This window comes from Chelmon rostratus, chromosome 1, assembly GCF_017976325.1.
Source record: "Chelmon rostratus isolate fCheRos1 chromosome 1, fCheRos1.pri, whole genome shotgun sequence".
Taxonomy (NCBI): Eukaryota; Metazoa; Chordata; class Actinopteri; order Chaetodontiformes; family Chaetodontidae; genus Chelmon; species Chelmon rostratus.
In genome coordinates this window covers 32,277,601-32,293,236 of record NC_055658.1, presented here as the reverse complement: position 1 = coordinate 32,293,236, position 15,636 = coordinate 32,277,601, and the positions used below count along the sequence as shown (strand labels likewise).

Below are 15,636 nucleotides of genomic sequence, written 5' to 3'. Positions count from 1 at the left end.
ATCTCATTCTGTTGACTGATGTTTTCACACAACTGTTTTGGACTCACACACAGAGACGCACGAACACACACACACACACACACACACACACACACACACACACACACACACACAGCGTCAGTGGTGTCGTGATTTACTGCTCTTGCTACACAGCATGTAGCACTTCGAAATGATCCTCCAGTCTGACCTTTGACTTTTGACCTCCAGCTCTGCAGGAGCCTGCACGGGCGTCCTACCGGAGGTCCAACACTCCTCCTCTCCTCCCTCCCTCTTTTTTATTACCCTCCCCTGATGTGGGACAGGATGTCGTCATGGCGACAGGATAAACAGACGATAACAAGCCCTCGGCACCACAGAGCTCATTTGAATGCTGCGACCGCCGCCGTGGGCCAGATGAGAGAGACGAGAGACTGAGGTGAAGAAGAAGGAGACACAGACGGAGACGGAGGACAGACAGGTAAGACTGCAGGACAGTCTGTCTGTGTGTGTTTGTGTTTTAATCTCATGTGTTCACTCTGAATTATTTGAAATGTTACAGTCAGACTTTTGGTACAAATCCAAACTTTTCATGAAGTAACTTTGTTAAACAGGCTCTTCTCAGAGACAGAAACCATGAAACAGCTTCCTCACAAACAAAAAATGCTGCAGATCACAGCTTTTAAATTAAAGTGTACATATTTTGTACTTATGTGGTACCAAAGAAATACTCACTGGGTATAGAGAAGTACAGGAAACCGGGGGCTGAAGCTAAAATACACTCTTCTGATGATAATAATACTTACAAGGAACAAAGAGGGTACCAGCAAACACAGTTTAAATGTCCTTTTGACAAAAAACACTGAAATATAGACAACATCTGCACTTAGAGCAGCTTCATCCTTACTGATGATCGTATTCAGAGGAGAATCAAAAAGCTTATCTTCATCCACCTGTATGTACGTACATCAGTTTAAGAGCAAATCCTCGTTCAGACATCATAAGAATGCATTTTTTCAGCAGCTGATCAACACTCCGATGTCAAATATAATGATGCTGCCTGACACTAATCCTGAGACGAACCTTCCACTCACTGGTGAAGCAGAGGAACAAGTGAATGTTTGTGGAAAAAAATGCTTTCTGAATGACGTGCACATGTCATGATCACAGACGTGATGCTGTATTTGTATATGATGAAGATTCTGGACTGGATTTCCAGCACATTCAGTGTGCCAGCAACAGGCGTACCAGACCTTCGATGTGCTGGATCTTCGTTGTCACGTGGTCTCTGGTTCGATCCCGTGGTTTCACGCGGGACTTGAACAGCGGTCTTCTGGGTGAAAATCCTGTGTGCCAACAACGGACGTAAATATGGATCGTAATCACCTGGTGACGACCAGCACGTCCATTTGTCTGGTGGGGGCAGGCTGAGCTTTCGGACCCCGGGAAGACTAGCTGGTGACATGGGCATCGGGTGATGGAGACCCTTTCAAATAGATACAGATCTTTTTGATCATTTTTCATTGATCAGCTCAATGATTCAGCTCTAAACCTGAAGAATCTGTTGAAGTTGTGCTATATGTCAATGTGTGACTGAAGTGAAGCCACGTCGATCTTCGGACGCGGACGTCATTGTACATTTATGTTTCAAAATGAATCACAGATGATTTGTTCACCTTTGACTGAGCTCCACCTCCACAGCCTCATGCTGTTAGCATGTAGCTGTGTGCGAGCGCTGAGTGCTGTCGTTCACGTAATGTTGTGGATTTCAGGCTCGAGTCATGGCAAATCTGGACCTCGAGTGTCCTGACTGAGCTGGTCTCATACAGACCATCAAAACGTGTTTCTGTTGTGTTTTTCAGGCGTCCGTTTAGCTATTGTTAGCTGCTACAATGCTACCACAGGCCTAGATGCCACATGTAACTGCCGATTGCCGCACTACCATCATCTACCCCTGCCTCTCACCAACTGCACCAATAAAAGAGGGGTGTGGGAATACAAACCCTGGGTCGGGTAGGGGGTAGAAAGTAAAGAGGTAGAGTCAAAGATGAAAGTAGGGATTGGATACAGACCCTTGTTCGGGTAGGGGGTAGAAAATTTAGAGGGTGCTGAAGGTGGAGGCCTAATCCACAGACTAGATTTAACAGCCTCTTCTAACATTTGGAACAGATACATAAGTTCCTAGTTTAATCATCACAGCTGTCTACGCAGACAGCTCACATTTACTCATGATGTATGCACATCTTCCATTTTATGTTCTGAACTACCATCCCGTGTAGACACAGCGTTAGTGTGGCGGACTGAACCCGCAGACTGGCCGCCTCTGATCCGTGACGCCATCCATCCTCTCAAACACAACACGCTGTGCTTTGACAACTGATCCCAGCGTAATGTCAGACACGTCTGACCACATCCACACACGTGTCGTGACACTTGGTGAAAAGCTGCTGGACTCTGAGGTATCCAGACTCCGAGCTGACGGTCAGGCTGCTGAAAGGACTGGTGAGGACCAGTTCACATTTCAAAAGACTGAAGTTCACATTCTGACGCTGCATCGCCTCTGCTTTCGAAGAAGGACTCCCCTGTTTGGAGAAGGGGGCAGCTGGAGCTCAGAGGGGGTTTGCCGTTAATTTCAGGGAGAGTTCAGGACATCATGCTGATGTCCAACAGAACTGTTTTCAGAGGTGGAGGGATCCAAGAGTAGATACCATGATGTTCGTCATACATATTCATGTTTCATGCGTCGCACACTGTGTCTAAAATCATACTGCCGTCCAAATGTTTACATCAAATTTAGAAATAAAAAAAAACTATTTATTTATTTATTTTCTAATTTATCCTGCTCAGGATAAAACGCTTAAAAATGGTTCTGTCACTAACAGACATCGCGAATGCAGCAAGCTAATCTTTCTCAGCACATTAGCTGACTAATGTTTGATGTTAGCACACTCTGTTTTTATGCTAAAATGTTAACGTTGCAACGCTAATGTTACAGAAGAACATTTATCTCATGGAGTTGGAAACCCTCTCACGCTGTCTAACTTGCAGAAATATGTTTATATGTGACGTTTCTGTGCAGCACCTTCGGTTGGCTAGCAGGTTTCCCTAAAAGGGGACGTGACCATGACAAACTGCTAAAACAACACAGGACTTACTGGATTCACACTCCTCAAACATCGGCTTGGCAGCACTGAATGATGAATTCCTTCTCAGCATTTTCCTGTGAGCTTTTATACTGAATATTTTCTGTAGATTATTTCCTGTTTGGCTTTTTTTTTTTTAATGAAAGATCGATCAGAGGGGTTTCTTGTCCAGCAAATACACCCTATGATGTTGTGTTTCGTACTGTGGAGGATTCCATGTCGTAAGCAAAATCATAGTTGTCATGTGTGTTTTTGTGCACTGTGTGGCACTAAAGCAGCAGATATGCAGCAAGAGGCAGAACATGGCTGTATAACTCGTAACGAAACACGTTACCAGAGCAGAAGTAGGTTTGTCTGAACCATCTTCTACCTTACGCCATGTTGTGGAGAAGGAGAGACTCCTGCTCTTCCTGCAAGAAAGCAGTCGCGTTGTTACTGCAGTCAAACAGAATCAGACCAGCTGCTGGTGGTTTAGTCTATAAACAGTCTGCATGGTCTGTCGACACAAACTGTTCTCGTGTCTGGTTGTTTTGGTGTTCAGAGCCCTGTAGCAGCTCCCTTTGGGAGAATAGGCTGCCTCCAGGTGTGAGGTCTACAGCCATGTTTCCTGACTCTGGAGGTGGATCAGTCCTGAATGGATGCTGGGTTGACACCAGTGATCTGCTCTGCAGTACTGACTATTGGAGTGTTTTCAGTCCTGTTTGGTCGCCGATCCAAACCAGACAGTGATGGATGAACAGAGAAGCCGCTCCTGAGGCAGGTTGAACTTCCTCAGACGGAACAAGATGTCCATCCTCTGCTGGGTCTTCTTGACGACGGAGTCTATGTTGGATGCCCACTTTAGGTCCTGGGAGACCGTGGACCCAAGAAACTGAATGCTTCCACAGCAGACACCGTGTTGTTGATGGTGGTGGGGGTCTCCTCCTGAAGTCCTCTGCCAGAGAACCGGTTCTTCGACCTCCCGTCTGTATGCAGACTCGTCACCGTCCAGGATGAGAGCGATGACCACAGCGTTGTCTGCAGAGTTCAGGAGTCAGTCAGGGCCTCCAGTAGGATGGTCCAGGTGCTGGATGTGGTTTTCCCCAGTCTCACCTGCTGCTTCTGGTCTGTCAGGAAGTGTGTGATCCACTGACACGTGGAGGCTGGCACAATGAGCTGGGCAAGTTTAGACCAGAAAACTTCTGAGATGATTGCATTCAGTGCTGAATTGAAGTTAATGTAAAAATGTCAACTTTCTCTACACTGAGTTCACTTTTTCACAGAGACATGCAGCTCAGAACAGTTCTTCACAAACACTGGATACACATCTGAGGATCAACTCTGGCACCATCTGTGTGTGTGTGTGTGTGTGTGTGTGTGTGTGTGTGTGTGTTATAGTGTCAGAATGTGAGACATGACCTCACTCTGCTTTCTCAGACTTGTGTGATTACACACACACACTGATGCATTCCCTAACAGTGGTTGTCATGGTAACAGAGTATCCCTTCACAATGTACGATGTGAGTTTCTCTCCAAACACTTGTGCTGTCAGTTTGACGACAGGCTGTAACAGGATGTTTCTGCTCTTGCTCACCTGACCATCGCCAAACAGCCGAACCAATCAGAGTCACTGTGAGCCCTGGTGGGCGGGGGGTGTGTCTGTGTGTGAGTGTCTCTGTTTGTGTGTGTCTGTGTGTGTGTGTGTGTGTGTGTGTCTCTGTTTGTGTGTGTCTGTGTGTGTGTCTGTGTCTGTGTGTGTGTGTGTCTGTGTGTGTGTGCTTGTGTGTGTGTGTTTAGTTAAGCGTGTGTGTACTTAACATTTAAGTACACTCACGCTTAACTAAATTGTCAGCCATTTGCACTCAGCATATACATTTTAGTATATTTTAGCTGCTGTTGGTATAGTTTATCATTTATTGTTTTAGTATATTTTCATTTCTGGTAATCTGCATTTATGTATATTTTTATCTGCATGTTAATTTATTTTATTCTAGTATCTTTATTTTATTTTATTATCTTTCTTACCTTTCTTATTGTTTCTAACATGGGGGTTGCAATGCAAATTTCATTGATATATAATAAAGACGATCTTGAATCTTGAATCTCGAATCTTATGTCTGGGTCAAACAAGACAAGTCCTGAGATCACCATTGCAGTCTTACCATTGCAGGGAGTATCAGGAGTTAATTCAAGCTCTTCTCATTGTTTTACATGGCTGGTGTGTTGCCTGGGTGTCAGGATGCAAGGTGGCAAATACGGCCAATATCTGACCAATATATTGTATAGCTTCATATTGTATTGTTAACATATACCACAATTCACTCATACTGAGGTTTGACAATTGTGAAGCGTTTACCAAATGGACTCCTCTCTTTCCTCGATGTCTCCACAGCGTACTGCGGACAGTATCAGCAGAAAGCAGACAGTCAGCATGGATAAGATAAGATAAGATAAGATAAGATAAAACTTTCCCATTCCCATCCGGGGAAATTTTGGCATTACAGCAGCATGTAGTAGCAGTGGGAATGAAAAAGAGCAACAGATATAGAGAAATCAGAAATACGAAATACAAAATGAAAAAGTAGACTATGTATTTATATATGTACATATTATACAAGCAAAATGAAATTTGACTATATAAAAGAAAAAATATGTAGAAAAAATATGTATTGCCCCAATAACTGTGGAAAAGAAACAATGTATGCTGCCTTCAAATTAAAAATAATAAGAAAGATAAGATAAAAACTGCCGGGGAAAAATTTGGGCATAACAGCAGCATGTAATAGCAGGGGGAAGAAAAAATAGCAGCAGAGATAGAGAACATTTGAAAAAAAAAATAATAATACAAAAACAACTGACTTTATGAATATGTACATATTATACAAGCAAAATGCAATTTTACTATATAAAAGAAAAAATATGTAGAAAAAATATATAAAGAATATGCCAAATGTACGTATTGCCCCAATAGCTGTGGGAAAAAAAACAATGTATGCTGCCTTCAGATAGTGTTACTACTATTGCACAGAAGAATAAACTATAAAAAAAAAACAGTAAATGACGTGTAATATTGCACAAAGTGTATGGATATGAGTGTAATTTGTCAAACAACATCAACACAGTGTTGTTGAATAATCTGACAGCTGATGGAATGAAGGACCTGCGGCAGCGTTCGTTCTTACACACTGGATGCAACAGTCTGTTGCTGAAGGAGCTGCTAAAGGCCCCCACTGTGTCATGCAGGGGGTGGGAGGGATTGTCCATGATTGATGTCAGCTTGGCTAACATCCTCCTCTCGCCTACATCCTCAGTGGTGTCCAGAGGGCAGTCCAGGACAGAGCCAGCTCTCCTGACCAGTTAATTGAGTCTCTTTCTGTCCCTCTCAGAGCTTCCACAGCCCCAGCAGACCACTGCGTAAAAGACTGCAGATGCAACCACAGAGTCAAAGGACATCAGTCTTCTCAGAGGATAGAGATGACTTTGGCCCTTTCTATACAGGGCATCAGTGTTCATGGACCAGTCCAGTTTATTGTTGAGGTGTACACCCAGGTATTTGTACTCCTCCTTGATCTCAGTGTCCAGACCCTGGATTCACACTGGTGTAGTCTGTGGTGCTTTCCTGCAGAAGTCAATCACCATCTCCTTGGTCTCGCTGGTGTTGATGTTCAGGTGGTTTAGTCCACACCAGTCGACAAAGTTAGTGATGACTTCCCTGTATTCCAAATCGTTCCTCTGTGATACACATCCAATGATGGCTGTATGATCGGAGAACTTCTGGAGGTGGCAGCTGGTTGTGTTGTGTCTAAAGTCAAATGTGTAGAGGGTGAAGAGGAAGGGACCGAGCACAGTACCCTGTGGAGCCCCGGTGCCGCAAACTGCCACATCTGACACACGAACCTCACTGTGTTACCAGCACTCTCCAGGTGTGAAAGAGAGCGATGGAGCAGGTAGATGATAGCGTCTTCCACACCAATGCCTGGTCGATATGCAAACTGTAGGGGGTCCAGCTCGCTGCTCACCAGGTGACGAAGATGGTTGAGTATAATCCTCTCCAGTGTCTTCATCAGGTGGGAAGTTAAGGCTACAGGCCTGAAGTGGTTGGGCTCCCTGGGATGCACAAAGTTTGGCACTGGAACCACACAGGAAGTTTTCTACAGGGCAGGAACTCTCTGCAGATTGAGGCTCATGTTGAAGATGTGCTGAACGACTCCACAGAGCTGATCTGCACTTTTGGGTGAGGACGGGGGTCCATAGTCTGTGATGTAGATTGGAGGGGGGTGAAGTGGTGTAAGGACAGAGCTGCTGGTGTTAGGGATGCACTGGGGGGAAGGGAGGGGATGCTGGTCTAAGCTTCCCAGACTTCAAAACCCTTTTCTTCTCATCCAGTAGGGTTTTCAGTTCAGGGGACACCCAGGGTTTGTTATTTGGGAAACACTGTACCTTTCTGGTCGGCACAGTGTTGTCCACACAAAAGTTAGTGTAGTCCAAGATGCATGTTGTCAAACTGTCGATGCCCTTCCCATGAGGAGTGCACAACACTTCCCAGTCGGTGGTGTCAAAACAGTCCCTCAGTGCCATACTGGACTCATCTGACCATGTTTTCACATACCTGATGGTTGGCTGTTGTTTACTCACCAAAGGTATGTAAGTAGGTAACAGATGAACCAGACTATGATCGGATCTGCCCTGGTGGGGGAGGGGTGAAGAACTGTAAGTGTCCTTAATGTTCGCATACAGTAAATCCAGATCTCACATTCACCATCATAAGAGACGTTATGGATGGTTTATACCTTCGTCGCTTGTCCTGGCACTTAACTCCAGCTCTGCATCCCCTTCTCCGTCTCCGTATCTCCGCGGGAATCTCTGGTCTTTCCGCTGGGAATACGCTAGTGTTGCACAGCACTGACAGCTGGTCCCGAATGTAAACAATGGAGCTGGGCTGAATGGGTCACCCGATGTCGTCCACAAAAGAGTAAAAAGCAAATCACTAGACTCACCAGTTTCACATCCGTAAGAACTTGCGATCGACCGAGACTAGTGACAGAAACACTTAAACAGAGAAAAAACGTTGGAGCTGCTATAACTGGCTGCCACTTGTGCGGCGCCATCTTGAATTGATGATGTATGTGTCATTTTGGCCACTAGTTCTAACAGTGGCACTGATGAGCCGAAAACACACACACACACATACACACAGCAGAATATTTGTCTCAAAATTACACAGAGTCAGGTCCTTTCTCAAGATGGCGGTGCGTGCAGACGCAGTGGCTCGTGGCTCCCGTGTTTACGTTTTTTGTTTGTTTGTTTTTACTCATTTCCACGTTCACCACTCTTCTGGAAGCTCTGACACAGTTCGGACTCCACACACCCCCTAAACTGGACTTTATTCCACCGGAGCTGCTACGGACCCCAGAGCCCACCACCATCCCCCCGCTGCTGCCAAGGAGACAGAGGAGGCACCGTAAACAAAAACGTGGCAAGAGAGCCGGCTTGCGTGCTAGGCTACATGCTAACCCCCACAGACCGGCTCTCCCTAGTCTCTTCCTCACCAACGCCAGGTCTCTCGCCAACAAAAGGATAGTCTCTTGCCGGATGGACAGCTGTGTTACTGTTGTCACAGAGACCCGGCTGGACGACAACATCTCGGACATAGCTTCAGGTAAGAGCAGAGGTGGAGGTTTGGCGCTGTATGTACACAATGCCTGGTGTACAGCCACACGCACCGTCAGCACATTCTGCTGTCATTCCTGCCTACAAGCCTCTGGCCTGCAGAACAAGGCCAGCCACCAGGACAGTACAGATGTGGACTGAGGAGGCCTCCTCTGCACTTCAGGACTGCTTGGAGCTGACAGACTGGACTGTGTTCCGAGAAGAGGCTGACCTAGAGGAGTACACATCATCTGTATTGTCCTATGCTCAGTTCTGCACTGATGCTGTCCTCCCAGTCAAGATCATCACAGTGTTTCCCAACCAGAAACCATGGCTGGACAGCACAGTGCGGTCCCTGCATCTTGTGGTGAAGCCTCTGTATTCACTCTGGTGAAGTCTAATCTTTTTTTGATTGCTGACTTTGACACACGTACACCTGCCTCTTGCCTCCTACCTCCTGTCTCCTACCTCCTGCCTCTTGCCTCCTACCTCCTGCCTCCTGCCTCCTGCCTCCTACCTCCTGCCTCCCACCTCCTACCTTCTGCCTGGTTTTCTTCACCAGGGAATGAATTCTTCGGTCATCCACGACAGTTGTTTTCTGTCTGACTTACGAAATAAGAATTGAGATGTTTGTGTAAATATTTGTAGATGATATATTTTGTGTTTGTTTTTGATTGAAATCTTTATAGAACTCCTCCTGAATGTTGTTTCTTTCTAAGAGAAAATTCAAATCACACAAGTGGTGAATGTGGCAAGTTCAGTTCAATCTCTTGTACATTGCCCTAATGTGCATGCACATGTAGTATGTGAATCATATTCAATAATCATGTGCTTCCTTCACAACATATCATCAGCTGTGTTTTTCTTCTCGCTCATTTCGTTTCTCAGATATTTTCCCGTCATGGCGGAGAGTGCGGACATGGAGCACCTGTTGACAACTTTTAAGAAGTTTGCCATCCACGGAGACACAAAGGCCACAGGGAAGGAGCTGAATGGGAAAAACTGGGCCAAACTGTGCAAAGACTGCAAGATCATCGACGGCAAGAATGTCACCAGCACCGACGTGGACATTGTCTTCTCCAAAGTCAAGTGAGTCTGCAAACGGGTTTTTGGTATCCACAGACAGTTTCTATGTGACAGCCAAGGCTTGCTGAGAGCTGCTGATACGACAACATGTCATATTAGGAGTGTTTGTGGTCTCTGGTCACTTTTTAATACTGGACAGTTGGAGTGAAGCTTGTCCGTTCTGCCTGTGTGTGGGTCAGTGTAGCTTCACCTATTGGTGGTCTGATTGGTGAACACTGTCTCCAACAGGCAACAGAAGTACCTCGGTTTTCAAAATGACAGTTTTTATTGCATGGAATTACTTCTGTGTGTCTCCCTAACTGCTCAGGTTAACTTCAGATTAGAGAACATTTAGTATATTGTCGCACAGGCGGAGGGCTGTAGCTTTTGTCCTCCATCACGCCCTTTGGAGTCCCATGATGTGAAGTAAGAACAGGAGGAGGATTAAAGCAAGAAACTCCTGCTTCAGTGTTCATACAGACATCTGACCATTGTTTAACAACAGTTAAGTGTTTTCTCATCTGTCTGCGTTGCTTTTGTGTTTCTGTGTGAAGACAGAAGACGTCCAGGGTCATCACCTACGAGGAGTTTCAGAGAGCTCTGGAGGAGTTGGCTCCAAAGAGGTTCAGAGGTCAAAGTAAAGAGGAGGCACTGGAGTCTATCTTCAAACTGATGGAAGGCAGAGAGCCCACCAACGTTGGCGTGACGGTGACACAAAAAGTTTGATACAAAACCTTTAAAACTGTAGCTTCTACTCTCCATCATATGATTGTGTGAACTGTCTTAAAACTGATAAAACAGAAGATATTCAACCATTACAGCCAGTTTAAACTGCAGACATTCAACTAGAGGCCTAATGCAACCCTCACCTCCAGTTTCTGGGCTTGGTGTTATCAGACACCTGCTGCACACCTGATGCAGACAGAAGAGGCAGTCAGGATGTGTTGATCCAGGTAGATGACACTTTAGATGAAAGGGAAACTGTATCCTGAAGCTGATGGTGTGCATAAAATGTGGGCTCAGCTGTTTTGATGGGTGTCGTACACCCTGAAAAGGGTGGAGGTTCAGTTCTTAAATGCTTGTAAACTGCTGCATCATTAGGGCATGAACACTACACTGTAATCATGTAATCAAGCAAATTAGTAGTGTATAAACGTCATTTCTAAGAGATGGTATTGTACAAAGATTTTTGACACTAGACTATGTGGATGATCTCTAGCACAGAAAAGATAAGATTAGATCAAACTTCACTATCACTCCCCAGCCGGGGAAATTTGGGAAATTGACTGTTGCACAGTAATAAATAAAAATATTTGTGTCACAGTAGAATGCCAGTCTATATGCATAGGTTGCGTACTTAAAGAGAGTGAAAAAAAATATTGCACAAGGTAATTCATGGATGATAAATCACACATCAGTGCAATAACAGTCTGAATATGGAAAACAGCTGGAGTTGAACACTCTGACAGCTGATGGAATGAAGGACCTGTGGTAGCGTTCCTTCTTACAGGGTGGATGCAGGAGTCTGTTACTGAAGGAGCTGCTGAGGGCCCCCACTGTGTCATGCAGAGGGTGGGAGGGGTTGTCAATGATGGATGTCAGCTTTGCTAACATCCTCCTCTCACCTACATCCTCAGTGGCGTCCAGAGGGCAGTCCAGGACAGAGCCAGCTCTCCTGACCAGTTTGTTGAGTCTCTTTCTGTCCCTCTCAGAGCTTCCACAGCCCCAGCAGACCACTGAGTAAAAGACTGCAGATGCAACTACAGAATGATAAAAAGTTTTCAGGAGTGTCCTACATACGCAGAGAAGTAACGCCATCTGGTCTGGGCTCTGGTGGTTGGGGTAAGGAAGGGGGGTAGAACCAAACCTGTTGAAGAACAGGTTCAGCTCATTTGCCCGTTCCCGGTGTCCAGTTTCAGGGCCCCTGCCGTTGTCGCTGTTGTGGCCTGAGATGGTTTTCAGGCCCCTTCAAACCTCTCTGCCGTTGTTCCCTTGCAGGTGCTCCTCAAGCTTCCTCCTGTAGCTCTCCTTGCCTCTCCTTCTTCAGGTCCCTCTGCACCCGCTTCAACTCAGTTTTGTCCCCAGTCTTAAAAACCCTCTTCTTCTCGTTCAATAGGGTTTTCAGTTCAGGGGACACCCAGAGTTTGTTGTTTGGGAAACACCGCACCTTCCTGGTCGGCACAGTGTTGTCCTGTTACAGAAACTGATGTAGTCCGTGATGCAGGTTGTCAGACTGTCGATGTCCTCCCCGTGAGGACTGCATAACACTTCCCAGTCAGTGGTGTCAAAGCTGTCCCTCAGTGCCATGCTGGACTCCTCTGACCATGTCTGTTGACTTGAGCATATCTCAACTTACAAATAGCAGTTTTTCATTATTTCATATTGGAATATTAAAAGTTCTTTGTTTTTTGATTTCACTGAATATAAAAATATTGATAACATTCAGTTTATTATTGCAGAGGACCAGGGCTTTGAATTTGAGTCATGACACATTTCTTTCTCATTTCTAAAATGAGTCCCCCTTCTCAGTGTGGGCCCACACTTTGTAAGCTTGTAACCCCACCCCTCTGGGTTGGGGAGGAGCTCTGGGCATATAAAACTGAATCATCTGCATAAAAGTGGACACTGACAAACTGATTAGATAAGAGAGGTTTCACATCAACATGTCACCCTCCACAGTGGTCCAGAGTCCAGTCTGTGAGAAAGATTTACCGCTTCATCAAAACGATCAAACACAATGACTGATCTACTCTTCATCTTAAATATTCAGCTCAAACAGCAGCTCAGTGTTACTTCACCACTGGCTCATCTTCGTGTTACATCGTTCAGCTGCAGGAAACGAGTCCAGAACGGCTCCACAGACACACCTCTCAGCCTGCTCTAATGCTGCTTATTAAACCCAGTGTTTGGACACAATCACAAAGGTTTGTTATTATCACGCTGAAGTCATCAGAGTCTGAGCCAAAAGGTGAGGCAGTCTGGGTCACGTTCAGATCATTATTCTCACTGAAATACACACATTTAAGATGTTAGTCAGTGGCTCAAATCAGTTTCCTCTGTGCTCTTAAGGAAGGAGGAAGTTCTGTTCGAATTCAAAGTCCTCATTTGGACAGGAAGACAACCTGAAGCCAGGCTGAGGTCGACCAGTATCCCAGCAAGCACAAGCAACACAGAAAGTAACCATTTAGATTTGGAATATGTGGTTAATGAATAAATAAGTAAATAATATCAACTGTAAAATATTTTCCAGAACCTCTCCACCTCCTCACCTTGATGCGTCTGGATGACTAGATGAAGGGCCAGTTTTTCTAGTTCAAGTTCAAATATATTAAAAGAAGAATCTTTGGGATGCAGGAAATAAAGTTACTGCAGCCTTTTAATGTGTTACACTGTTTTCTCTCAGTTTCACTGTTTCTGTAGTTCCTGCTCTCGGTCTTTAGAGGGCAGCACTTTCAGGTGTATTTTCTCACCTGTTGGTGGCAGTATGGAGCCCGCACAGGCAGGTGTGGGCAGCAGTAAGGATGTTCAACTTTAGTCAGATCTTATATATTTCCTGTCCTCTGTGTGTCCAACAGAAAGTGGCGAAGACTGGGGCGGTGGACCGCCTGACCGACGCGTCCCGTTACACCGGATCACACAAGGAGCGCTTCGATGAGAGCGGCAAGGGCCGAGGTCGGGAGGGCCGGGAGGACATGGTGGAGAACACGGGCTACGTGGGAGCGTACAAGAATGCCGGAACCTACGACGACAAGATGAAGGCGGAGAAATAACATGGCAGGAAGTAGAGCTCCTCCACAGCACTTAGATTGGACCAAACCTTGAACTTTTACCCTTCTCTTTCTCTGTGTGTGTGTGTGTGTGTGTGCACGCGCCCATGTGTGCACTGACACACACACACACCTGGTTATGACAGAAACATCAGTAGCTGTCCTTGTATGTAAATCTGAAGCAGCTTCATCCAGTCTGTGTTTGTGTCTGACATCTCCACAGGAAGTGACATCACACTGAATGATATCAACATGTGTTTCATGTCTGTGTGTTCACTGATTGTGACTCTGAGGAGAAGGAGTATCTCTGCTTTCATCTCTGTCTTCAGTCTCTCTCCTGCTGAATGTCCTCGTCCGTTCCAGAGCAGCTCAGTGAAGGTTTCCGTCCTCACCTCTGCCTGTAATGTTCATCCTGTCTGAATGCAGCTTTAATTTGTGTGGGAACTTCTTGTTAAATTCTTGAGAACTGCTAAAGGCGGTGTTAGCTAGTTAGCCTGGTGCTGTGTAGTTTACTCTGCTTTATGTGGTTGCAGCATCCAAACATCCGCCCAGCTCACTGTGTCTCTCAGCAGATTAATCAAACCTGAACAGAATCTGCAACGTCCTGCATGCGTGTTGGGATATATATATATATGCATTTCACAGTTTTGTTCTTCTTCTGCATTAGAATTATTTTGAACTTGTTGAAACTGGAAATGTCTTTATTGAATGAATAAAGACTAAAAACAGTGTTTCCTGTTCTGTCTCTTTTCTGGTTTGAATATATGCTCCTGGTGCCGTGCATGACCTTCATTACAGGCAGAATAGTTGATTTGAGGGAAATGCTACTGGAAATGTTGGGTGAAAGATGGTGGTGATATAATGTAATGATGATTAACGATGCGATAACAGTCAGAGCTCAGATACCCGACTATTACACAAACATGATGATCAGCTGCAGCTGCACAAATGAGACAAAAGAGGGAAGAAAAAAAATGCAGAAAACAATTAAAGAACTAAAGAAAAACAAATAAAACGGGAGAATACAAAATGAAAAGAGTTACAGAGTAAAATTCATAATGACACAACAGTCACAGTCACTTCTCTGTCACATTTATCTGACTCATTGGACCAAAAACCTGTTTAGTTTATGGAATTATAGAGTTTACTTTTAGTTTATATTTTTATATAATTTACATTTAGTTTATATTTTTATATAATTTACATTTATATTTTTATGCAATTTACATTTAGTTTACAGTTTTAATAATTTACATTTAGTTTATATTTTTATATAATTTACATTTAATTTATATTTTTATATAATTTACATTTCGTTTATATTTTTATATAATTTACATTTAGTTGACAGTTTTTATAATTCACATTTAGTTTATATTTTTATATAATTTACATTTAGTTTACAGTTTTTATAATTTACATTTAGTTTATATTTTTATATAATTTACATTTAGTTTACAGTTTTTGTAATTTACATTTAGTTTACAGTTTTTATAATTACATTTAATTTATATTTTATATAATTTACATTTAGTTTATATTTTTATATAATTTACATTTAGTTTATGTTTTTATATAATTTACATTTAGTTCACAGTTTTTACAATTTACATTTACTTTATATTTTTATATAATTTACATTTAATTTATATTTTTATATAACTTACATTTAGTTTACAGTTTTTATAATTTACATTTATTTTATATTTTAGTATAATTTACATACTCAATATTCACCTATACACCTTTTATCAATAGCTGTCACCTATGATACCAATAGTTTTGCGTATTTTTCTGATATTTTATTGACTGATGATCAGAGTAGCAGACATTTCCATGTAATTCACACGTGTGAAGGAAAGATGGAGATGTTTCAGTTGGATGAAGCCAGAAAAACAAACAGACAAATGCGGGATTCAGTTGTATTTTCAGAAGTTTCGTTACGTCACAGTTTGTCACATTCACATTGTGACTCGAGCAGTTTGAATCAAAGCTCCAAATGTCCAAAAAGTCTCAGTCAGTGTCTACAATCATCCACGTGGTTTAAGGATGAAAGA

The 15,636-nt window shown here is 43.7% G+C and overlaps 1 protein-coding gene across 1 annotated transcript; it reads left to right on the top strand.

The window, feature by feature from the left end:
• Positions 1 to 358: 358 nt before the first annotated feature.
• On the top strand, positions 359 to 14,310 carry tppp3 (tubulin polymerization-promoting protein family member 3). The gene is made up of 4 exons (XM_041952227.1): positions 359 to 457; positions 9,636 to 9,836; positions 10,367 to 10,520; positions 13,388 to 14,310. Exons 2-4 carry the CDS (start codon positions 9,649 to 9,651, stop codon positions 13,580 to 13,582), a joined length of 537 nt encoding a protein of 178 aa, XP_041808161.1. The 5' UTR covers positions 359 to 457; positions 9,636 to 9,648; the 3' UTR covers positions 13,583 to 14,310.
• Positions 14,311 to 15,636: the final 1,326 nt, after the last annotated feature.